This window comes from Bubalus kerabau, chromosome 11, assembly GCF_029407905.1.
Source record: "Bubalus kerabau isolate K-KA32 ecotype Philippines breed swamp buffalo chromosome 11, PCC_UOA_SB_1v2, whole genome shotgun sequence".
In the NCBI taxonomy this organism is placed as follows: Eukaryota; Metazoa; Chordata; class Mammalia; order Artiodactyla; family Bovidae; genus Bubalus; species Bubalus kerabau.
In genome coordinates this window covers 103067278-103092213 of record NC_073634.1, presented here as the reverse complement: position 1 = coordinate 103092213, position 24936 = coordinate 103067278, and the positions used below count along the sequence as shown (strand labels likewise).

Below are 24936 nucleotides of genomic sequence, written 5' to 3'. Positions count from 1 at the left end.
AAACGTGTGCATTTCTTCCCATTAACCTGGCCACATCCAGAAGGCAAGGTGCTCCAATCGCCGGAGCTGCTGGTGACTCTGAGACACACCAACTTTGCCAGCTGTTGACTGGCGATCCTTGTAGCATGGTGGTATCATTCATTTAGTGATGCCCTTGCTGCTGTGTTCTTGGAACTTTCACCAGAAAGTTCCCAAGGCTGCTCTACCTCCTCTCCATGTCACCTGAGGTCCTGTTGTCAGTGTTACCAGTGATTATCAGAAAATGGGACGTGCAGGGACTTTTACTTTCTACACCGTACAATTTTATAAATTTGAATTAGTTACCACAAGCATATTTTTGTAATCAAGTGAAAAAAAAAAGAAGTGATGAAGATGGAGAGAAGTCAGATGACCCAGATTATAAAACTGGTGTGTTTAATTTTATCTATGACATGAAGTCAGCAGATCAGGTAGCTTGCAGAAGCGTAAGGCGAGAGCCAGGTGCCCTGCCGCATTCTTGCTGTGCCTCCAGTCCAGGCTGTGTGCCCTTTTGGAATGCTGTATGCTGGTTTCCGGGGCTGATGGGTAGGCCATCTGCCCCCTAAGTGGAGCTGCTGCAAGTTGCTGGCTATTGAATAATAAATATGGGCAGCCTTAGCTGTGGTGCAGAATAGTAAATTCAGAATACAATCTTGATTTAGCCTCCCCTTTCCTCCTGGCCTAAAATACAATTGGTTTCTCATCATGCTGAGAGTTCCTTGAGCTGCAGCGAGATCAAACGTGTTGATCCTAATGGAAGTCAACCCCGAATATTCACTGGAAGGACTGATGCTGAAACTGAAGCTCCAATAATTTGGCCACCTGATGAAAAGAGACAACTCATTGGAAAAGATCCTGATGCTGGGAAAGATTGAAGGCAAAAGAAGAGAGTGGCAGAGGCTGAGATGGTTACATAGCGTCACTGCCTCAATGGACATGAATTGGAGCAAACCCTGGGAGGTAGTGGAGCACAGAGGAGCCTGGTGTGCTGCCGTCCATGGGGTCTCGAAGAGATGGACACGACTGACCGACTGAACATGATGGTGATGAAATAAAATGTCGGAAGTCCAACTTCTCCAGAAGATACTTACTGCTGTTGGAACTACGACTGATGAAACCCTCTACATTGTGTTCCCTCAATTTTTGGTAATCAAGGAGGGCCTTTCTAAGTTGTTATATTACATACTTCAACCCAAGGGAAAAAATGACTTTTCAAAGCTCTGAGTTCTTCTGCAATAAATAGTTTGTCATTTAAGGAACAGCAATGGATACAGTTCTGAGAAGTCTGAGGACATGTTCAAAAAATTAATATATCTCATGAGACTTCCCTGGTGGTCCAGCGGTTATGAATCTGCCTGCCACTGCAGGGGACACAGGTTCGATCCCTGGTCTGGGAACTAAGATCCCCGACACATGCATGCTCAGTCGCTTCAGCCATGTCCGACTCTTTGTGACCCTATAGGCCATAGCCTGCCAGGCTCCCCCTCTCCATGGGATTCTCCAGGCATGGATACTGGAGTGGGTTGCCATGCCCTTCTCCACGGGAAATTCCCGATCCAGGGATCGAACCTGCATCTCCTACATTGGCAGGCGGGTTGTTTACCACTAGCGCCACCTGGAAAGCCCAAGATCCCTCATTCCACAGCTACTGAAGGGGCATGCTCTGGAGTCCTCGAGCCACAACAAGAGAAGCCATGTTACACTTCATTATGTATATGAGTTAGGGTATAGGGATCAAACTTGTCGATCCTAAAAGAAATCAACCCTGAACATTCATTGGAAGGACTGATGCTGAAGCTGAAACTCCAATACTTGGGCCACCTGATGCGAAGAGCTGACTCATTGGAAAAGACCCTGATGCTGGGAAAGATTGAAGGCGGGAGGAGAAGGGGACGACAGAGGATGAGATGGTTGGATGGCATCATCGACTCAATGGGCATGAGTTTGAATAAACTCTGGGAGTTGGTGATGGACAGGGAAGCCTGGCGTGCTGCAGTCCACGGGGTGGCAAAGAGTCGGACATGACTGAGTGACTGAACTGAGCTGATGTATATGAATAGAACCAGTCTGTATTTGCTCATTTCGTTAAAAGGTCAAAAGCCATAAGAAGTCCTGGTAAAAGATGTGAGGGTATATAACATAGTAAGAAAATCTACGACATTCCCCACATGAAAGTAAACACATCCCTTAGTAGGGCTCGTTTTCTCTGTTTATGACGACTGAGACTCAGCCAGCAGTATTCTTTTCTTAATGAATTGAACAGGAAGTAGCTGCACATTTTGGCCATGCTGATCATCTAAATTTAACTAACTAAATGGATTATAGTATTTTTGTCTTTAAACCCATTAGGATTTAGAAGCATTGGGCTGCAGCTTGGTTTCTAAAATATTGTTTCCTCTATTTAGAAACTGTAACTCTGACCTTTGAAGCAGATGTCGATAAAACAATGTTAAGAATTACCAAGCAGTGAAGTCACACTTAAGTGATACATACTTAGGCCAATTTGGATTTATTTGGGGAGATTCCCAAGGATTTGTTAAAGAAATTCCACAGTTCAAGCTCAGTCTTTCTGACTGACAGTGAAAGTGGTGTAGCTCTTATTTAAAGATCTCTGTGACTTATGGCCTCAGGCAACTGTGGTCATTCTGGACTTTTTTAGAATATTATCTCTAAATTCTGTAACTCTGACTCGTTAAAAGAAAAAAAAAAAAATCCTCTGAACTTCTCTCTGCCCCACAGTAATGTTGCCACAAGATGCTTTATCTTTTATTCTTAGAATGGGAACTTGAATGAAAAGAAATAGCTGATGGTCTTACTGAGGATGGAAATACTGTACCTCTTTAAGATAACAGTTGCTATTTTTAGACAGACTTACAAAGAGCTGGGAAATGGTGATGCTTGTAATCTTCATGCAGCCTTAGGCATGAGGAGATGCACTCTCGAAAATATCTAGTTATTTAGCAGTTTCTCCAAATAAGTTTTCGAAAATACTTTATTTTTAAAAGCATATTTGTAATAATGAGTAACTGACTCAGCCCTGGTGTTTGAGAGAGACTCTTGAAGTTCCAGTGCAAAGTAAACATCACAGCTTATGAAACAAAAATAGATTTCCATAGTAAATCTTAGTCAGAACAGTGGCACATTCCTGGGCCTGGAGTTCAACAGTGGGTATTAATTCAAAGCAGCTGGATCCTGGGATGAGAGTAAGACAGCCCTGTCTTCCCTCTGTGGTCTTGCAGAACGTGATATGCGACGATGTTTTGCTGCTTCTAAAGGTTGCTTTATCTTTTTAGTGAGTCAGAGACAGACTGTAGATATACGAAGGCTTTTGCATCCTGAAGGCCAAGATTTTTCTTTTCAGAAAACTGCCCGAGACATAATGCTTCTTTCACAAAGGGTAGACCAGTTCCTTCTCTCTGGAGTCTGTTTTCTTCCGTGCTCTCACTTTCCAGGCTGGATTTTATCCATGCTCTTCTTTATCTCAGTTTCTTCTGTAGCTTACATGTAGCGGCCACCAAGCTGTATTTAGGGATTCCAGCGTATGGGGCACTGTGAAACAATTATGAGTTGATATGCTTATTAAAGCAATTTTGGGCTCCCCTGGTGACTCACTGGTAAAGAATCCGCCTGCCAATGCAGGAGATCTGAGTTCAATCCCTGGGTCGGGAAGATCCCTTGGAGAAGGAAATGAAATGGCAATCCACTCCAGTGTTCTTGCCTGGGAAATCCCATGAACAGAGGAGCCTGGTGGGCTGTAGTCCATGGAGTAGCAACAGAGTCAGACACGAATTAGCAACTAAACAACAACAGAAAGTAATTATCTAGACAAAGCAAAAACATTAGAGATTCTGGGGAGTTCAGAGGAAGGAGGGTAACAGGCCCTTCCAGTCAGGTGGTCCTGGGTCACCTCCAACAGGTTCACCTCCTGTTCTCATGAGTAAAATATTCCACAGTCGTTATGATGGATGGATTGTCAGGAAGCATTGATCTGCTTATATGGGCTGTGTGTGTGTGTGTGTGTGTGTACACGCACACATACGTGCATATTTAATGATGACATTCTGATCCTTGTTTCAGAACTAAGCTATATTCAGTGTTCACCAAGTTGGATCATTTCTCCAAAATAAATCAGGAGATGCTCCACCTTGGTACTCTTCATTTATAAAAGAGATGAAGGAACCTGCCTGCCCCGGGGATTTTCTGACTTTTTTCTGAAGAAGGTTTGTAAATGAAGTAGAGAGTTTTTTAGAAGTGGCCGGGGTTGGGGGGGGTCTACCTGGGAATCTCCTTGGTGGTGGGTTGTCATTGTTGCTGTTTTTCCATAGTCCTAGCAGAGTGAGACATGATAAAACTCTAGGTAACTGAAAGAGTTAAAAGCGTTTTTGAGTTGGTTGCATCAGGGGAACAGATGGAGTGCACGTAGGTGGGGAGGCTACTATTTAAACGGAGGGGGGTTACTGTGTATTGGAAGGGCATGGATGCTACAGGGTAGCTGGGGACTGGCTAATACATGTGCTGGGGAGCACAGTAAAGCGGAAGCCTAAGCATATGGTCAGGAAGGGCGTTAAGAGGCCGCCGACAAAGAGGAAGAACGTGGCAGCTGGACTAATAACGGAGGGCGGATGAGACGTTGGTAAATTGGGTTTTAAGTACCTAAAGGTCTTAAGAAACTAAGAAATCTCAGGTAATAAGGAAATCAGTTTGGAAATGTTAATATTGATACCTGCACTAGGGAAGTGTTTACCGAGGAACAGAGAAGGGAATAAAGGAAGCAGGTCTGAATGACCCCCCATGGCTTCACAGATACACAGATGAGCGAAGCATGTCAAGGAAGTGAAAACAGGTTAAGCCTTCAGGTCACAGAGGCAGGAAACCAATAAAGGACTTTGAGATGCAAAGAAACCGACCTGGAACCAGCGACCAGACAGAGGGTAGGACAGACAGACAACTCCAACCTTTTTTCTTCGTGTTGGCATTTGAATGGTTCTCTGTTTTTTATCTTTAAAAAAAAAAAAAAAAAATAGTTTCAGTGAAACAAAGCAAAACAAGGAAACAGACAAAAGTTGCCTCGGTTGTGTTGGAACAAGGCCCTTCTCCTGTTGTGTTCTTGGCTTGGTGTGGTAAGTTTGCCAAGCACACAGGCCAAGCCATCTCTTCATCTGGCAGGAGGTAGTTTTTGCCCTGCGTGGACCTCAGATCGTCTTAGAGATTCATGAGATTGTATTTATCAAGGCTCCTCCAAGGAATCTGAGGAGCTAATACCAGCATAACAATTGTTGGTATTTGTGGAGGACTTTAGGCTTTTCAGACATTCTTGTTTGAACTTTCAAATCGATTACACGGCTTGTCGCTAATAGCCTCTTTCTTGTTTGTGTGTAATTAACCAAAATATGAATTAAAAGAGAGAAACAAATTTAGGAGTTCTATTATTATTTAGGAGAAAAGCAATGCAATAAAACATTGGAAAAGACCCTGATACTGGGAAAGATTGAAGGCAGGAGAGAAGGGGGCGACAGAGGATGAAATAGTTGGATGGCATCACTGACTCCATGGACATTAGTTTGAGCAAACTCCAGGAGATACTGAAGGACAGGGAAGCCTGGTGTGCTATAGTCCATAGCGAAGGGGTCACGAAGAGTCAGACACAACTGAGCAACTGAAAGACACACACACACACACACACACAAGGCTCAAAGAGGGCTCCATACTTAGTGCTACTTTAAAATATATTCTGAAAAAAACCATAGTGGAGGGTTTTAGAAAGACCCCTATAGATTAGTGGTTCACATGCCTTTTTAATTCATGAACTCCTTTGATAATTGGATAAAAAATATTATGGATCCCCTGTCCCTGACTCAAAAAATAAAAAATACAATCAGAGGTTCCCATCAGATCAGATCAGATCAGTCGCTCAGTTGTGTCCGACTCTTTGCGACCCCATGAATCGCAGCACGCCAGGCCTCCCTGTCCATCACCAACTCCCGGAGTTCACTGAGACTCACGTCCATCGAGTCAGTGATGCCATCCAGCCATCTCATCCTCTGTCGTCCCCTTCTCCTCCCGCCCCCAATCCCTCCCAGCAAGTCTTTTCCAATGAGTCAACTCTTCGCATGAGGTGGCCAAAGTACTGGAGTTTCAGCTTTAGCATCATTCCCTCCAAAGAAATCGCAGGGCTGATCTCCTTCAGAATGGACTGGTTGGATCTCCTTGCAGTCCAAGGGACTCGGGGAACCTAAATCTTGGTAATAAATATGTGAATTGGGCCAAGTGTAGACAATAAAGAATGTTGGTACGTTTCAAACTAGAAAGTAGTGCCGCGTTAAGGCAAGAATGGTGGGGTTTGTGAAAATCGAAGTGTAGTTGATGAGTTGGGTAGATAGCATCACCGACTCAACAGAAATGAATTTGAGCAAACTCCAGGAGATAAAGAAGGACAGAGGACCGTAGCATGCTGCAGTCCATGGGGTCGCAAAGAATCAGACACAACTTACTGAATGAACAACAACAGTAGTTGTTTTATAATATTATGTTAGTTTCAGGTGTTGGCTATATTTCTCTGTGCTATACAGTATATCCTTGTTGCTTATCTATTATAAATATAGTAGTTTGAATTGTTAGTCTCATGCCTGTAATTTGTCCCTCTCCCTTTTGATAATCACAAGTTTGTTTCCTATATCTGTGAGTCTGATAATCATTTGTAATATTTTTTTCTTAGATTCCACCTGTAAGTGATCTCCTACAGTATTTGTCTTTCTCTATCTGACTTATTTCACTAAGCATAATAGTCCCTAGGTCCATTCATGTTGCCACAAATGGAAGTATTTCATTCTTTTCTTATGGCTGAGTAATATTCCATTAGTGTTCCAAGACATAGCTCAGATGGTAAAGAATCTGCCTGCAATGTAGGAGACCCGGTTATGATCCCTGGGTCGGGAAGATCCCCTGGAGAAGGAAATGGCAACCCACTCCAGTAGTCTAGGCTGGAGAATCCCATGGACAGAGAAGCCTGGCGAGTCACAGTCCATGGGGTGGCAAAGAGTTGGGCGCAACTGAGCGACTAACACAATATTGCATTGTGTATGTATATCACATCTTCCTAATCCATTCATCTGTTGGTGGGCGCCTGAGTTGCTTCTCTGACTTGACTGTTGTAAATAGTGCCGCTATGAACACTGGGGTGCGCATATCTTTTTTTCTGGATGTACACTCAGGAGTGGACTTGCTGGATCATATGGTAGTTCTATTTTTATTTTTTTGAGGAACCTGCATATTGTTTTCCATAGGGGCTGTACCAATTCACAGTGTACAAGGGTTCCCTTTTCTCTACATCCTCACCAACATTTGTTGTTTGTAGACTTTTCCTAATAGCCATTTTGACAGGTGCAAGGTCATAGTTCACTGTTGTTTTGATTTGCATTTCTCTGATAGTTCGTGATGTCGAGCATCTTTTCATGTGCCTATTGGCCATCTGTGGGTCTTCTTTGGAGAAATGTGTCTTCAAGTCTTCTGCCCTATTTTGGATTGGGTTGTTTAAACAATTTTCAAAAAAAAACAGCACCTGGTAAATAGAATATGTTTGAAGAAAATGTGACACCCTCTCCCCCCAGTCCCTCCAGTTTGCAATCCTAAGCTTTTATATATTATGTATAAACATGGGAAGTTCTCGTTTTTTTGCCCTAAGGCACGACAGCAAGCTCAAACGCGTCATCAAATGGCAGAGGACAGCAAAACAGATTACTCATCAATTCTGCAGAAATTCAACCATGAGCAGCATGAATATTACCACACTCACATTCCCAATATCTTTCAGGTAAGTGGTTCAGCTCTCTCAGATTTGTTTGGCTTAGAAACATGTTACTTGGAATCATGATTTCCAAGTATTTATAGCATTCTAAATTTCCTCTAACTCAAATCACTTAAAAAAAAAATTCAGATTAAGCACATACTGACATTAAGATGAAACATAACATGAATTTCAAGGTTAATCAATAGACTTTGTAAGTTTCCTTGGTTTGACCCTGCAACCATGCTTGGTCAGACTTAGAACTGTGATTCTTACATTAACAGTCTTTTTGCTAAAAGGACCATTCTGCTTACAAAAATGCCAGACTTACCTTTAGGAATCAGAGCAGCATTAAGACAGTTGTAGGTTTGAACAGATGACTGTGAACACTGGGGTGCATGTATCTGTTGGAATTAATGTTTTCTTTTTTTTTTTCTGGATATATACCCAGGAGTAGATCATTTTTTTTATTTTTTGAGGAACCTGCATATTGCTTTCAAAGGGCTGCACCAATTTGCGTTCCCACCATCAGTGTACAAGGGTTCTCTTTTCTCTGTATCCTCACCAGCATTTGTTATTTGTAGACTTTTCCTGATAGCCATTTTGACAGGTGTGAAGTGATAGCCCACTGCTGTTTTGATAGCCCTGTTGTCTTTCCTTTGGACTGTTTTTCTTTGGGCTACTTTAAGTTGTCAAGAATAGTGTGAGAGAGGATACATGATGCTGTTCTCCCCCTTTGGGAATTTTTTACAACTTCAAGTTCCACTGTAGAAAAAATAACAAAAATGTGTACCCTGGTGTCTACACAGCAAACAAGAACTTCCAGCTTGCGAAGGAGAGGGTGAGACAAATTGAGAGAGTAGCAATGAAGCATACACATTACCATATGTAAAACAGATAGGAAGTGGGAATTTGCTGTATGATGCAGGGAGCTCAACGAGGCACTCTATGGCAACCTGGAAGGATGAGATGGGGGGGTTGGGAGGGAGGTTCAAGAAGGAGGAGACATATGTATACTTATGGCCGATTCACATTGTTGTATGGCAGAAATCAGCACAATATTGTAAAGCCATTATCCTCAATTAAAAAGAAATTAAAAAAAAAACAAAAAACACCCAACTTGTAGAAGGAAGGTACACTAGTTAATCTCAGCCTGTGTTGGGTCAAGGCAGTTAACCTGGATGCCATGCTTTTGGTAAAGGATGAAACAGTGGCTCAAAGATGGAGGAAATATTTGAAATCCATTAACTGAACTGAACTGAACCAAATGGTATTAATAGTAAAACTACCTGCATTTCAGGTTCTTACTGAAATTGGAATGGAATTGTGTAAAGTGTACATTTAGACAGCCTCACAATTAGTCAAGTATGTGTCCAGCTGGCTAAAGTAGAAGCACAACAAATTTATGGTTGCTTTAACTCTAACCCTTTTTTATTTGTTTTTGGCCACCTCGAGTGTCATGAAGGAATCTTAGTTCCCTGACCAGGGATCAAACTCGTGCCCACAGTAGTGGAAGGGCAGAGCTTTAACTACTGGACCGCCAGGGAAGTCCCTGACTAGAACCTTTTTGTAGGCCTATTTCCCTCCTAGAGAATTTTTTAGAGGTAACAATGCTGCAAAAAACAACTTCCTTAAATAATAGGAAACCCAACTAATTTTATGCAAACTCGAACGTTGCAGAAAATACAAGAGATGGAGGAGAGGAGGATAGTGAGAATTGGAGAATCAGTGAAGACATACGCAGAGCTGGACCGGCAGGTGATTCCCATCATTGGGAAATGCTTGGATGGAATCGTAAAGGCAGCCGAGTCAATTGATCCGAAAAATGTAAGTACTATAGTTTGGACTTAATGTATAACTGTGGTTCCATTATTTCCCTGTCCCTTCCCACAGTGACCATATTCAATCATCTGAGAGTAGTTGCTTTCCGTGGTCACAGGTACTTTTCAACAATGGCAATACCTTTTCAGAGGTTTTAAATTCAGCCCCCCGTGTTTTGGATTTAGTGTAGTCCTTGGTGCGTTTGGGACTGTGGATGTTAGTATGTTTTGTTGTCACTGTTTAGTCACTAAGTCATGTTTGACTCTTTTGCATCCCCAAGGACTGTAGCCCACCAGGTTCCTCTATCCATGAGATTTTTCAGGCAAGAATACTGGAGTGGGTTGCCATTCCCTTCTCCAGGGGATCGTCCCGACCCAGGGACTGAACCCACGTCTCCTGCTTAGCAGGTAGATTCTTTACCACGGAGCCATCAGAGAGGCCTGAGAGTGTAGGTTCAGGTTCATATAACAATGACAATAGTGTCTTAAGACAGTTTGTTTTTCCTTCCACGTGAAGATGTCTGCCAGGCAGAGCATCCAGCCGTGGTGTGGGCAAATGATCTGCAAGTCCTCAGGAATTCAGGCTTCTCCTAGTTCACAACTTTTGATGATATGACTTTCAAACTCAACATGGCTTCTGTAGCTCCAGCCATCACATCCAAATTCCATAAAGCATTATATAGAGAAGAGTCCACACTATCTATTTAAAGAAGCTTTCTAAAATTGTTTACTGTACTTCTGCCTACATCTCAGAGATCTCAGAAGTCAAAACTTAGTCCTGGGGCCACTTTCTGCTGTACAGAAGGCTGGAGAGTGAAGCCTTTTTGCTGGGTGGCCGTGTGCTCAGCTTAAAATCAGGGTTCTTATTACTCAGAAGGAAGGATGATTGGCTCTTAAAAGACAACTGACGTCTATGGCACACCTACAAATTCCATGTTAGCTAAAATAGCTACGACAAATTAAAATGTGGGCTCATGGTAGAAAGTTGAGATCTTTCCAAATTGTCTTCTCTAATAGATTTTTCTTTTTTAATCAGATATCATTGAGTTAGAATTTTATTACAAGTCACAGGTGCTTTTGTAATACTTTAACTGTACATCTATCTATGTTGGACACGATGGTTGTCATTTCCTTACGCATTGGTCTTCATCACCTGACCCCGAAAAGACTCTGAACTCAAAGTTCCTAGCAGGGGGACACCACAGAGTAGGCAGTCAGTTCCCTCATTTATTCAGCTAACAATTATTCTATCATTATCATCAGGCATCATCCAGGTGCTAGGGATGCAGTGGAGGAAAAACAGAAGGGAGCTTACATTCTAGTGGAGGAGAGACTTTGAACAAATATATATATAAAGGAAAATAGTCGATAAATTTTTGAACCACAGTGAACCAAAGAAATCGGAGGGAGGATCTTTTTTTGCCTTGACTTTGTGTATGCCAAATTGCTTTAAGACCTTCTGATGAGAATCAGTTTATATATTATTGCATTTTTCAAGGGAAGGGCTTCCTAGGTGGCTCAGTGGTAAAGAATCCGCCTGCCAAGCAGGAAATGCGGGTTCGACCCCTGCATCAGGAAGATCCCTTGGAGAAGGAAATGGCAACCCACTCCAGTATTCTTGCCTAGAAAATCCCATGGACAGAGGAGCCTGGAGGGCTACAGTCCATGGAGTTGCAAAGAGTCGGACATAACTTAGCAACTAAGCAACAACAATTTTTCAAGAGAATTGCATAATAAATGACCCAATTTTTCTGCTTTTTGGCAAAGTTGTTCTTAATATTCGTTTCTCTAAATGTAGAAAAGTAGTTATTAAAATTATCTTGAAATCTCAACTACATGTATAGCTTTACAAGTTATTCTTTCAAATGATAAAAATATTACTAGAAAAAACTCTGATAATATAACTTCCTTAGAATGTCATCTGTGTGAGGGCATCATAGTTCAGTGTGTGGGAAGTATTTACACGGATTGGAACACATTTGTGTGTGATGGGTATCATTGCAGGATTCACAGCTGGTCGTAGAAGCTTATAAGTCTGGGTTCGAGCCTCCAGGAGACATTGAATTTGAGGATTACACTCAGCCTATGAAACGCACTGTGTCAGATAACAGCCTTTCAAATTCCAGAGGAGAAGGCAAATCAGAGCTCAAATTTGGTGGCAAATCCAAAGGAAAGTTATGGCCGTTCATCAAAAAAAATAAGGTACTGATGACTGGACCCAGTGTGATATGAGTGTTACAAGGTGTGGAGATGTTCACTCTGTCTTTTAGTCTTTAAAGGAACGAAGATTTTTAAGCTCGTAGTTTCAGAATGCAAACAGAAGGCTAGTGTGCTGTTTTGTTTTAAGGCAATATCTCTCTTTGGTGGTGGTACCTTGGCCATGGCCGTTTGTCTTATTTCAGATGCATTTATCACCTGCACCGTGTCACCCACACTAACAGACTACTGACCTCTGGCCGTTTCGCATCACGCCTTTCACTCCTAAGTCTCCTAGATTGCTGGTTCCCTGGGCTGAGAGAAGGGACGTTGTGCCACATTTCTATAACCATGTATCAGCATCTCTAATCGAAATGGTTTCCGTGGATTAATAACTTGGTTTTGAGCTCATGTTAACATATGTATCCATGAACATTTTTTATTTTCTTTCTAGAGTGTGATACGTAGGTGCATGACAGCATTAACCTGGGCATAAAGTGGGTGATCAAGGCAACACAAACCGCTTTAACCTTAGAATAATTTAATATTTCATTTTAAGACTGTCTTGCTGTTTTCACAACCTTAGCATTTAAGGACTTTCATTTTCTCCCATCCAGCTGTGTTAGTCTAGGTGGCTTAGAAGTATTTACCCTTCTGGCTTAGACTGGTTTAGGGTACCTAGTTAGAACGGTAGTTTGCATGTCAAAGTCTGCATGAGCTTCTTGTCAGATATTTCTTGCTCTTCTTCTGTTGCTTTACTTACTAAAACTCCCACTTTCACCATATTCTCCATTTAACATGTCCTTCCATGTTTTCCTTTGGACCATGGCCTAAATTTTTAATTGTTTGTGTTTGACTTGCTTTGGATTTCAAATATTATTTGATGCTTATTTTTGTTTTGTGTCTTATCTTCTTGTTTCTGATTTTTTACTCTGTCACCGCTCCATCTCTTACACGTAGCTTATGTCCCTTTTAACATCCCCCCATCAGCCTCCCCCACCTCCCCCTGCCTCTGCCTCACCCTCTGCTGTTCCCAACGGCCCCCAGTCTCCCAAGCAGCAAAAGGAACCCCTCTCCCATCGCTTCAACGAGTTCATGACCTCCAAACCCAAAATCCACTGCTTCAGGAGTCTAAAGCGTGGGGTAAGTTCTCCTCTCAAGTCCTGTCTCTCTGGTGCGCTTTGGTTGCATGTTTTGTTCCGCATAACTTAATTTTGTTTGTGAATGACTCCATTGTGTTTTCCCATAACATAAAACAATAAGAACCTATGATTCATTATAGCCGGAAAGAAGAAGAGCCACAGAGAGAGCAAAAAAAAAAAAAAAGAAAAGAAAAAGGAAGGAAGCAGGATGGATGGAAGGAGAGAGAGGGGAAGCCAGCCAGCCAGAGTTCTTTTTTGTCTGTAATCCATTTTGGTGGGACCTTGCTTCATTTCCTTTCTGAAATATCTAAGTCATTAATATTTTACCTTGATCTAACTAAAAAAAGGAAACGTAAATTCGGTTTCTAAAGCTAGCAACATTTGAAGAGGTGAAAATCACTGCATAGTCAGAAAATATTTGCTTAATAATTACTGAAACAGTGTATAAAGAGGGTACTTCTCTCTGAGCTATGCCTCCAGGTCTGCAGGGAAATGGTATGGGTTACAGGGGTTTCTTTAGCTGTTTTCAGTGAATTTACAAGATGTTGATCAAATATCTGATAACAGATCTGACTGCATAAGGGCTAGTGCAGTATGTATCTTGAAAGGCTGAAATAACAGCAGCTGACATTTATCGTATGCTTGTCCTTTGCCAGACTTGGTTCTACGTGCTTATTTAATTCTGTCAACCACCCTATGAACCTAGGTACTAAGATTTCTTTATTTTACTGATAAGCAAACTGGTACCTGCAGAGATGAAGCTAGGAAGATATATAGCCAGGATTTAAAGCCAGAGAACCTGTTTATGATCTGAGACTCTATGTGTTCACACTCAAGAAGAACCTGTTTTATTCTGACTGACTCAGTTTTGCCATCCTAATTAAGATCGCGTATGCTTAAGTCACAGGGTTTTATGGAATTGATCAGCAGTCCAAAGCAGATACCAGTTGTGGTTTCTCAGAAAAAAATTGGAACAAGGTCATTCATTTGTAGCCATCTGAATAAACCTAAATGGTCAGTCTAAGCCATCCCAAAACACTCTTTATAATGAATAATGGGTAAACAAACATTAAACCTATATGTGGTAAGGTTTTCTTTTATTCTGTTCTGTGAGAGTTACAATATGGTTGCAGTGGAGATATGTTCCTTGTAACAAATTTTTTCTTTTCGTTTCCTCTGTGTATAAAAGATGTTTTTAAAAAATAGCTACATTGTTACCTTTTAAAATAAGGGGCAAAACCCTCATTTTTTTATATGCTGATTGCTTTGGTAATGAAATCTGAGTTTTCTTCGAAGAGTATAGTTGGTGGAATTATCCTGTTTTAAGGTTACCCAGCATATCAGGATAAGAATTCAAATTTAATTTCCTAAAGATTTCAAAAGCGCCTTTGTTAGAAGGCAGAATATAGCTTCAGCAGTGGATGATGGCTCATGTTGAACTCTATAATTAGATCTCCATTATGCTGGCTTTTAGAATTAATTCTCCATCCATCTCTGCTCCTTGTTCATGGAAGAATCTCCAACAGATGACTATAGGTCGCTATACTAGACTATCAACTAGGAAGTTTTACGTTAACTGTAAAACAGTTACCCCACCTCTGCTGCTTCCAAAACCTTTACAGAGCACTCATTTATTATATTTATAAAAATATGTCCGCATTGTCTTTTGTAATCTCATAATGAAAAATGTCGAATATTCATGGTTTTTCACTGTTTGTATATGTATCTATTCCATTCTTCTGTCAACATCACAATCTTGGTGGCAAATGGTTTCTGAAGCATGTTTCATGTGTTCTCTAAATGTTTAGGAAGAGACCAAGAATGTCAGTAATCAATAAGCATAAGAAAAGATGGCTAGGAAAAAAATAAACACTTGAAAACAAAAACAGTGAAGTGAGAAATGGGTTATTTTGATAAATTAAAGGAACGCCCTTCTCTTTAAAAAAAAAAAACATAGTTAGCAAAATAAATTTTATTTCTTACACCTCAAATCTGTGCTCAGCAAACCTCTATCTTTAAAAGAAACTTCCCAAACGGTGAGTGTGTTTTTGAGAATAAACACACACACACACATGAAGCATCAGTAAATAAGTATAAACATATTTTTACTTCTCTCATTTTTAGTTGATCTGTTTTTAGGGTCAGATTTGATGTGCTTTTCTTCAGGAAATAGCAGTGCGAAAAAAGAAAAGGAAATGCATCATAGAAGTAAGATAAGGAAGTTTAAAAAAAATCTGAAGTTTGGGGAAATAAATTTGATTTTAAAGTAATTTCAAAACAGAAGGTACGTGGTTTACAGGATCCCTAACTAAAATGATACAGTCCTCACTAGTATTTCATTTATTCCACTTTTTAAGATTATTGCGCCAAAGACAGGGAAAGGCTTCTAGGAGAATAACAAATCTGTGACTTTAATGTGTCTTTTATGGTGCTGTGCAGCTTTCTGATCTAGATTTTAATCATTTGTTTCTGATTATCAGAATGTGTAAATGCAATGCAAATATTTTGTCACATAACTGATTTTGTTTCTGAATAAGTAGGATAAAATATTTTTTGTTGTAAATCATTCACATTTGTAAGAAAATGTCTCATTGAACATCTTTAAAGATTGGCATGCCACCATTATTAACCACTATTTCATCTTTATGTAAGTTAAAGAAAAATGAAGCAAGATTATGTGTTCTCAATTTGCAATCTACAAAGTGTGACTTTACTGTCTTAAGATTTCCTGATCTGAGTAAGGGCCTTCTAAATCTAAAATATGGACCTATCTCCCCCCTCCCCACACTTTAGAGTTCATTGTATGCAAAAATACCATCAACATTGATCAAAAGATTTTGAAAATCCCTACCAATTGTTTGTCAGATGTTACAATCTTCTGGTTAATTTCATTTGATTTACTTTGTTCTCTTGCTGATTATTGGCAGACTCAGGCTCTCTGTTTTCACAAAGAACTCATGAAGAGGACGATAGGGAAACCCACGTATGCTTTTGAAGCTAGGGACTATGTTGTAAGTTTACCTGTGACGGCCAGGTCGTGCGGTCACGGCACAGGCACTCACCCCTGTGACAGCACCAAGACTGGGGACCCCGGTGCTCTCTGACCCAGACGGCGGGAGAAGCCTCCTTGTACCCACCCAACCACAGGCTTCTTCATCCCGGAAAGTTGCATGGAAAAAGGGGCCGAACTTTCCAATAACAAGCTTCCTAAAAACGTCAGCGAGCCGAGCTTGTGTTTCTCCCCTTTGCGTGGATTGGGACTGCTGTCTGAGCTGGTGTCACTGAGTATGATTTTACGGCAGAATCTCACCCCTAAAACGCCACTGGTCATGGGAGAATGGCACTCTCGCAGATGGCCGTGTGTGGCTCCCTAACCCACATGCACATCTGAAACAGATGGGTCCATAAAGGACAACCAAAAAAAAAAAAAAAAATCAGCGAAGCCTGAGCAAGGTCACAGAGCAGTGAAATGGCCTTCCGTGGACCTTAGACCACAGACACTTACATATTCGTGTTCACTGTCCCCTTTCTCTGTACTTGAGGTTAGTACCTGTGACGGCCCAATAACACATGGACCCGCCAGCTCTGTGTGCCCTCATGTGTTATTGACACTCGTGGCTCCCCAGGCTCCATAATCGTTGCCTGAAACTGACAGCTTTTTAGTACTTCAGGTGTCGCGCAGCGCACTTAATGCAGCCTTTCAAAGTATTCTCTTGGCAGGTGATTCAGTTTCTAATTTAAAAGGATCTAACTGGCTGGCTTGCAACTTAAGATGGAAAACCAGTTTACAGTCGTTAAAAAGATTATACTGATGGCACTTCTTGTAGATTACCCATCACCTGTCCACTTCAGAGAATTGGATTTGAGAATGCAGTATTGCCTATTTCTATCGGGATCTGTTCTCAATCCTAATGACTTATTTTTATTATGAAGTGGTAATAGTCCTGTGCTATTAGTCTTGATGTTAGAATTCTGTTTTGGGAATGCCTAAGAAAAAAATATATTACTTTAAAAATAAATAAAATTTTAAATATATATATATATATATATATTACCTTAAGCCATGGAAGTAGCCGAATAGACAGCAGGTAGAGTGCCGAGTTCAAATTAGCAACATTTACAAGGTAATGTGTGAGGAAACGTTTATATACGGTCATCTGCTTTGCAAGAAAGATATTTGCAAGGTTTTCTGCTGTGCACCAAAAGCGTTGTCTGTAAAAAACTCGAATTGTGATAAACAGATCTGTGCTAAAATTTACAGGAGGGGCTCAAGGCATTATATAGATTGCCTACCTGGACAGCGATCACAAATATGACAGTCTGCACCTTTTCTTCCCAAAACTTTGTCTTGCTATGCCTTTCCTTAAAAGTATTTTTCCCCCAGAGGGAAAATTTCTTTAAAAGCCTAATGTCTATTCACAATGAAGTATCAACTTTGAGTTAATCTAAATAGTAAGATTTTTTAAATCTAGTTAAGGAATTTTTAACACCCTGTTCCCTCCCAATTTAAAACCAAAGGGCCCTTGGACTTCCTGGTGGTCCAGTGGCTAAGACTCTGCATTCCTGATTCAGGGGGCGGAGGTTTGATCCCTGGTCTGGGAACTAGGTCCCACATGGGGCAACTAAAAGCTTACTTGCCGAAACTAGCGATCCCATGTGCCCCAACTAAGTCTGGGTGCAGCCAAATAAATAAATATCTAAGTAAGTAAATAAATTCAAGAGGCACTTTCTCTGCCACTCTATCTCCAATGTATTTTTGGATCCTCCTACCAATTGCCTGAACTTTTAGGATTACAACAGCTGAGTAAATATGCACCAAACTCTCAAAATACTGCTTTATTGCCAAAAAGCACGTCTCACCTATCACTGAAGAACCAGTGTTTCTTTTCCTAATTTTGAGATGCCTTTTAATCTGGTTTTGGATCCAGTAATCGGTATAGTTTTGCCAACCTCCAGGCCTAGCAGAATTGCAAACTGCTGTGTCCTGGCAATTAACAGGAAATCCACAGCGGGGAGTAAGTACCCCTCAGTAGTTAAGACAGTTGGCTGTTTCCTAAAGGTCACTTGCAAGAGCAGCAACTTCTGTTAACTCCCCAGGTGCTATGGAACCTCTGTGGGTGGGGCCCCCAGTTCCATAGAAAGCCCCAGAAGACACCTTCTGTATAGCAGGAAGTGCCTGCAGTACACAGGTAGGAGAGAACATCCATCTCCAACCTGGTGCTGAGAGGCTTCCTGGTTCCTGCAGGTTGGGTTTCAGAGCATCTTCCAGTCCTTGGTTCCCATTTACCAATTTGAGACTTTGCCTTAGTACTTTTAGGAAATGCCAGTGTTCAGATGTATTAGAGCCCCTTGAGATAAAAATATTACTGATAGTTGTGGAATTCATTGCTTTCCCAACTCTGTTAGTCTGTGGGAAACTTTCCATGGAAAATTTGGTGAACAAAAGTTTCTGTGATCATTTCCGTCTTTTATAATCAAGATATGTCACCAACTGCAAACTCTTACCAATTTATACTCAGGCTGACATGACCAATCCAGAACAGTAAGCGGAAGCTCTCCTTTCCTATCTTTATACTTTGCTCTGGCAACATGGCCGCTAAAGAAAGGTTTGGGTAGATTGGCCCCTCTTGGGAATTTCTGCACAGATCCGCTACAAGTCATGTTCTCAAAGCGCCAGGTTGAATGTATGTGTTATGTTAATTCAGTGGAACGGACCAAGTTCCTCTTCTTCTCATGTGTTGTTGTTTCTCTCTCTCTCTCTCTTTTTTTCCCTGTTACCCCTTCGATTTTTACACGAAGCTTTCTCTCAAGCTGGTAAGCACAATTACTCCATGCATGTCCTGAGTCTAATCAGGCCTTTCGGTGTACGTTCTGTGGGTGCTGTGCCATGTACAACCTATCTTCGCAGTTAACTGTCGATGTGTGTTTCCCTTGTGTGTGGCTTTGTTGGTGTTTCCTTATTAGACCTCTGGAATACGAAGGTCCAGAGTCTAACAGAGGTGATCGTACTCTTACCCATTAAGAAAATTAACGCTTAACTCATGATTTGGTTTTCTTTACCACTGGAGTCTTAAGAGGATGACAGATGTTGATAAGCTTTATTTAAATATGAACATAAATATAAATACTAAATATGAGGAAGTTTATGTATCGACAATCATTCTAAATGAAAGCAAATTTAATAGCTGGAAGTTGCTCCTCTCCAGGAGCCACAGAAGCAGATGACAATCACTGGGGACCTGAGGGAAGCATGCAGGAATGATGCTGGGCTCAGACTCAGGTCTAAGGCACCTTCGAGAATTGAAGGTCATGAAACTTGTAAGTTGCTCCATAAATACATTGGTGCCTTGTGTGTAGCTGATTCAAGAAATCAAAGACGATTTTAGGGACAATGAAAAGAGCCTCCTAAGCCTTTCTAAAATGATTTCTTTAGTGTTCGGTGTTGTTTCTACTTTTAATTTCATAGCCCTAGTAAATAGTCAAACTAATCATTAAATCTATTAAAAGAAACCCTTAACCACATAACCCATACTGTTCTTCAGATATGTGTAAGTTATACAGTAATCTCAAACACCACAGCTGAGAATATCCTGTAGTCACGGACAGTGACGAACTTGACAGTCCAACCAGGAATAACATCAGCATTTTATGCACTGTTGTTGAGAATGTAGGACAGTATTTTATGGTTATCTTTGTATGTATCTACTTTTACATGTGCTTGAGTATATATATAAAAGTATATACATAATTTTCTCAACCTGACCCAGTATTTGACAACTGATCCAGCCCTAAAGAGAAAGAATTTTTTATTAAATGAAACATTTCTTAGAGGGTAAAATAAAATCCTGAGAAGAGTTCTCCATTAAGGTGTCTACAAGAAGGAAAGATCTAGATGTTTAAATGAACATCAGTATGAATTTGGGAGAAAGTGGGTCAATTAACTGGGAATCTGTCAGATGCCAGGGCTTCTTTTTTGCCCTTTATTTGTTCTTTTGCTGAGGTGCTGGTGGCAAAAGATAATATTATCAGACAGTCTTTCTGTTTGAGATATTGTTGCTTGATACCCTCACTTTGAAGCTAATAAAGAAGTTACACAAAGACAGGGTGGGTGTAAAAATTATAAATCTCAAGGAGCAGCTCATGTCAAACGAGCAAGTGATTCCAGTAGCAGGTAAAACAAGATCTCCTTAGAGTCACAGCCATTGAAAATATACATATGTGCCTGTGGCCTCTCTTCCAAACCCTGGTAGGGCCAGTCTCTTTGAGGCCCCTCCAAAGAGTTCAGAAAATCTACTCCAACTCGAAGGCAGAAATAAAAATTCCTTCGTGGCAAAATAAATCATAGGTTAGAGTATCGTTTGAAAGAATTCAAGCTTCAAAAGGTGAATAGGACAAAGTGAATTTTTGAAGGTACTGTCCAGAGACCTGAGTGTCTTTGGATCTAGGGGAACTGTTGATCTGAATCTCCCATGTAACTAAAATTTTTAAATTTAGTTCCATAATTGCACTGGGCACATTTCAAGGGCTCAGCAGCCATGTGCGGCTACCAGGTCGGATGGTGCGGACACGTGAAAACACTTCCATCATTGTAGAAAGGTCTTTGGGTCTCACAGCACATAGTGAGGCTCAGAACATCTGAATGAATGAACGTCGACCACTTACTAGGTTTCCTGCCTTTGGAAGCGGTGCGTCTTCCACTGTTTTGTCACATTCTAGCATTAAAACAAAAATGAAAATAAAATCTCCAGTTCCAGAAAACATGCTGATTTAAGTCAATTCAGCATGAGAACAAACTATTGAGCTTTTGGGCTCGGTGACTGAGTGGAGAAAATTGGAAAGCAATTGAGGTTTCAGTTATTATATGGAAAAGGAAAAACAAGCCTGCTTTATTATTATATTGAAGATTAGTTGGCTTCATCTTAGTTTTAGAAGCAAGTTGAGCTTTCTTGGGTTGGCATTAGGGAATAATCACTTCTATTTTGCTTTCACTCAGATCTCATCCCACTCAAACACGTGCATTATGCGCACACGCACGCACACACACAGTCTTTGAGAATATTAGCTGAAAGGTCTTTGGTGGCCTCAGTGATGAACTATTTGCTGAATCACAAACTTCCAACCCAGAAGCCTGGCATTTTCTAATAAGCAGCCTAGGAACGTCAGTCACAAGCCCCTGTGTAAGCTGCTTGGCAAACTCAAGCTGATTTTGCAATTACATTATCCAGGTCCCTTCTTTTCCATCCACTCCCAAGCAAGTCTGTCTTGCTTTTTTTTTTTTTTTAAAGGGATTCTAAAGCAAAATCTCTTTTCAAATTCCCTGGCTTATCCCTGGCTATTGAGCAAATTTCTTTCTTTATGAAAATAGCCTCATTTAAGGAAATGATGCGTAAGCGTGGGTAAAAGTCTGGCAACTCACAGTTGATATTTTCTACTTATAACACATGCACAGAGGAAAGAGAGCAGTTGTTTTTGAAAGGGAATCAAGATATCAAAGTATACTTCTTCCAAGACTTCCCTGGCGGTCCAGTGGTTAAGACTCTGCCTTCCAATGCAGGGGGCGTGGGTGCGATCCCTGGTCTGGGCACTAAGATCCCACATGCCGTGGAGTGCAGCAAAAAAACAAACTGTACTTCTTCCAATGAGTTAGAAACAGCTGAGGTTGATTTCAGACATTATGGAAAAGTTGGTTTTGAAACTGGGGGAGTGGGGGCGGGGGTGATTCTCTGCGAATTCTCTGAGATGGTCCTAAAGGTGACAAAAAAGAAGTGACGGGACTTTTAGAGGAAACAGAGGCGAGGAGAGTGGATGGGAGCTGGGGGAGGGTTTTTTCCCTTAATGTCCTTTTCACCCACATTCCTGGAGGAACTAGATGTCCCATCTGCCACTTCACAGGGATGGAAACTTTTGGCCTCAGGCTGTATGCAGAGACGGGAAGGAATACTCAGCCGGGGTGGGGGAGGGGTGGGGAACAGTGCCATCGACATGAAACAGTTGATGGGGGCACTTACCAGCTTTTTTACTGGAAGAAAACATAAGCCTGAAGCTTCAGTGTTGCCATCGACACTGACAGCGAAGTGCAGACTGTCTCCAGACTTGTTCCTCACTGATTCTCACTGGGGTCAGAAGTATATCTTCCTGTCTCAGGGGTCCCTTCCTTATCGGAGGCTGCGGGGCCAGCATGGAAAACGGTTTGCGGGGCCTTTGCAGTTTGCATGCACAGATTTTTGCATCTCAGCTGGGTGTCGTGGGAAAGAGCTTAATTTATTTCATGAAAACAACGCAGACATCTGCATCGCTGGTGTCTGGGGAATCTCCCTGCAGGCTTCTCTCGGTGTCTTTTTTTCAAGGAGGCTTTCTGGCTAATTTCTGTTTGTATCTGCAGGGCGCAACACCAGAAGATTTCAGCAACCTCCCACCCGAACAGAGAAGGAAAAAGCTCCAGCAGAAAGTCGATGAATTAAATAAAGAAATCCAAAAGGAAATGGATCAAAGGTAGAGTGGATCGAAACGACTTATTAAGAAATTCGAGTTCAGTTTGGAAAGATGAGAGGCTCTAAATTAGATTTTAATTTAGGTGGTTGTTTTAGCCACGTGTTTGGTCATAGCTAGTCTAATGGATTCCTTTATTCAAGACAGAGAGGATTCCTGGGCACTTTGCTGGTGGTCCAGTGGCTAAGACTCTGTGCTTCCAGTGTAGGGGGCACAGGTTCAAGCCCTGGTGGGGAAACTAAGATCACATATTCCCACATGCCACACATCATGGCCAAAATAATAAAAATTATTATAAAAATAAATAAAGACGGGGAGGATTCTTTTAACAAATAGGCATTATTCTAAGTTTGGGGAACAAAATGCACTATGGTTATCTCTCTCCTTTTTTTTTTTTTTGGATGTGTTCACTTACTTTAGTAGCACTACGTTTACCATGTTGTCACCATGGAATATAAAATCAGGTGAGATAAGAGAATTTCACAAGTACAACAAAACATTCTGTTGGCTGTATGATGTCTGAGCAAACCAGCTTATTCTTAAATCACCTTCCATTATAGGCAATTCATTTGGTTTAATAGTTATGATTTTTATGGAGAAAATAAACATTCTGCACAGGTTTAAAACGCATTTCTCATTTACCTTTGCATTAGCACTTAAAATACACATTTTTGTTTCTGCTGTTGCTGGCATTCTACAGACCCTGAGGTTGCAAGGAGTCGGATACGACTTAGCAACTGAGCAACAGCAACTCAGTATTTTGTAATAACCAATAAGGAAAAAGAGTCTGAAAAAAAAAGTTAGACATGTATGTATAACTGAATCACTTTGCTGTATACCTGAAACGGACACAACATTGTTAATCGACTACACGTAATTTAAAAAGAAAATCTGCTTTATTGTCCTTCACTTTCTATATTCTCACTGAGGGACTTAAGTGAGTCATTGAATAATGGAGATTTGGACTTAAAGGATAACCTGAGGGACCTCCCTGGTAGTCCAGTGGCTAAGACGCCACGCTTCCAGTACAGGGGCCGTGGGTTCAATCCCTGGTTAGGGAACTGAGAGCCCACATGTTGTGTGGCATGAAATCGGCCACATGGTAGCCCTACATAGATTCAGTGACATCGAGGGAGTGAGTGACAGTCACTCAGTCGTGTTCAACTCTTTGTGACCCCATGGACTGTGCAGCCCATGGAATTCTCCAGGCCAGAATACTGGAGTGGGTAGCCATTCCCTTCTCCAGGGGATCATCCCAACCCAGGGATCTAACCCAGGTCTCCCACATTGCAGGCAGATTCTTTACCAGCTGAGCCACCAGGGAAGCCCAAGAATACTGGAGTGTGTAGCCTATCTCTTCTCCAGCGGATCTTCCTGACCCAGGAATTGAAGCAGAGTCTCCTGCACCGCAGGCAGATTCTTTACCAGCTGAGCTGCCAGGGAAGCCCAGTGATATTGAAGCTGAGGTTATAATTTAGTTATTCAAAAAATAAAAAAAGTTGGCAAGGCAGCCAGTTTCAATACATGCAGATAAAAAGTGGTTTTTATATATATATTTTTAATCCCTGGGAGAGCAACTCCTGAAAAATTTATCACTTTATAAACATTGTTTCAGTATGTTAAAAAGAAGAACACATATAATGAACTTTGTTCTAGATTTGAATTAAAAATATACTTCGTGAAATAAAAATTTTGTCTTTGTACTTTTTATAACATCTGGGACCAGATATAAAAGGTTTATAAATCCATTATAAACCTCATGCTGTTTACTAAGTAAGCAGATATAGTTTGCCTGGAGTAGCAAGTTATGACTCAGATATCTGAAATGCCATTTTATAAGTGATTGACAGACCCTCCCTAACTGTTTGATTTCATGGAGAAAAGTTTCTGTCACTTGGGTTGTGACCATGGTACGACCTTTGAACCCCCAGAGCATCGCTCACTAGTAATAAGGCAAATCACCTTCACCTTTCACTTCACCTCTGTCTATTGAGCATTTACTGTGTGTAAGGGAATATTCTAGGCCTTGAGGATAAAGAATGAACAAAACATCAAAAACCTCTGTTGTGCAACTTATGTTTTATGCAGGACAAACAGAAAATGAAAGGCTTTGAGCAGAGGTGACATGATCTGGAAAAGGTTGGATTTTTGGTTTGTTTTTGTTTAAAATAATCCAAAAAGGCAAGATGGGAGAGAAAAAAATATATATAAAACAGGCAGGACAAATCAAAAGCACAAATTAGGGTGGAAGATTTAAAATACCAAGCACGCTAGACACCCCAGTGCCAATCTGGTTCCACCTGTTTCGTTTGCAAACCTTGGGCAAGGTTCTTAAGCTCTTGGTAGTTGGGTTTCCTCACCATGAAAAGGGAGTTAATATGCCCGCGTGAAGTGTCCCAGGGTACCTCAAGGGCTGAGGACAGTGCCTGGCATATTGTGTTTGTAAAATAAAATGAATCAGGATGTTAAATGTGAACAGACTACATGT

At 41.1% G+C, this 24936-nt stretch overlaps 1 protein-coding gene across 10 annotated transcripts in view; it reads left to right on the top strand.

The window, feature by feature from the left end:
• FNBP1 (formin binding protein 1) overlaps positions 1-24936 on the top strand; it is a 132309-nt gene that overhangs the window by 92481 nt on the left and 14892 nt on the right. For 4 of the 10 annotated variants that reach the window (XM_055541389.1, XM_055541396.1, XM_055541388.1 and 1 more), the window contains 5 exons: positions 7700-7828; positions 9482-9628; positions 11626-11823; positions 12778-12960; positions 22342-22451. In XM_055541389.1, the coding sequence (XP_055397364.1) occupies positions 7700-7828; positions 9482-9628; positions 11626-11823; positions 12778-12960; positions 22342-22451 (767 nt within the window). The remainder of the gene's footprint in view (positions 1-7699; positions 7829-9481; positions 9629-11625; positions 11824-12777; positions 12961-22341; positions 22452-24936) is intronic. The other 6 variants (XM_055541392.1, XM_055541391.1, XM_055541397.1 and 3 more) reach the window with 3 other exon arrangements.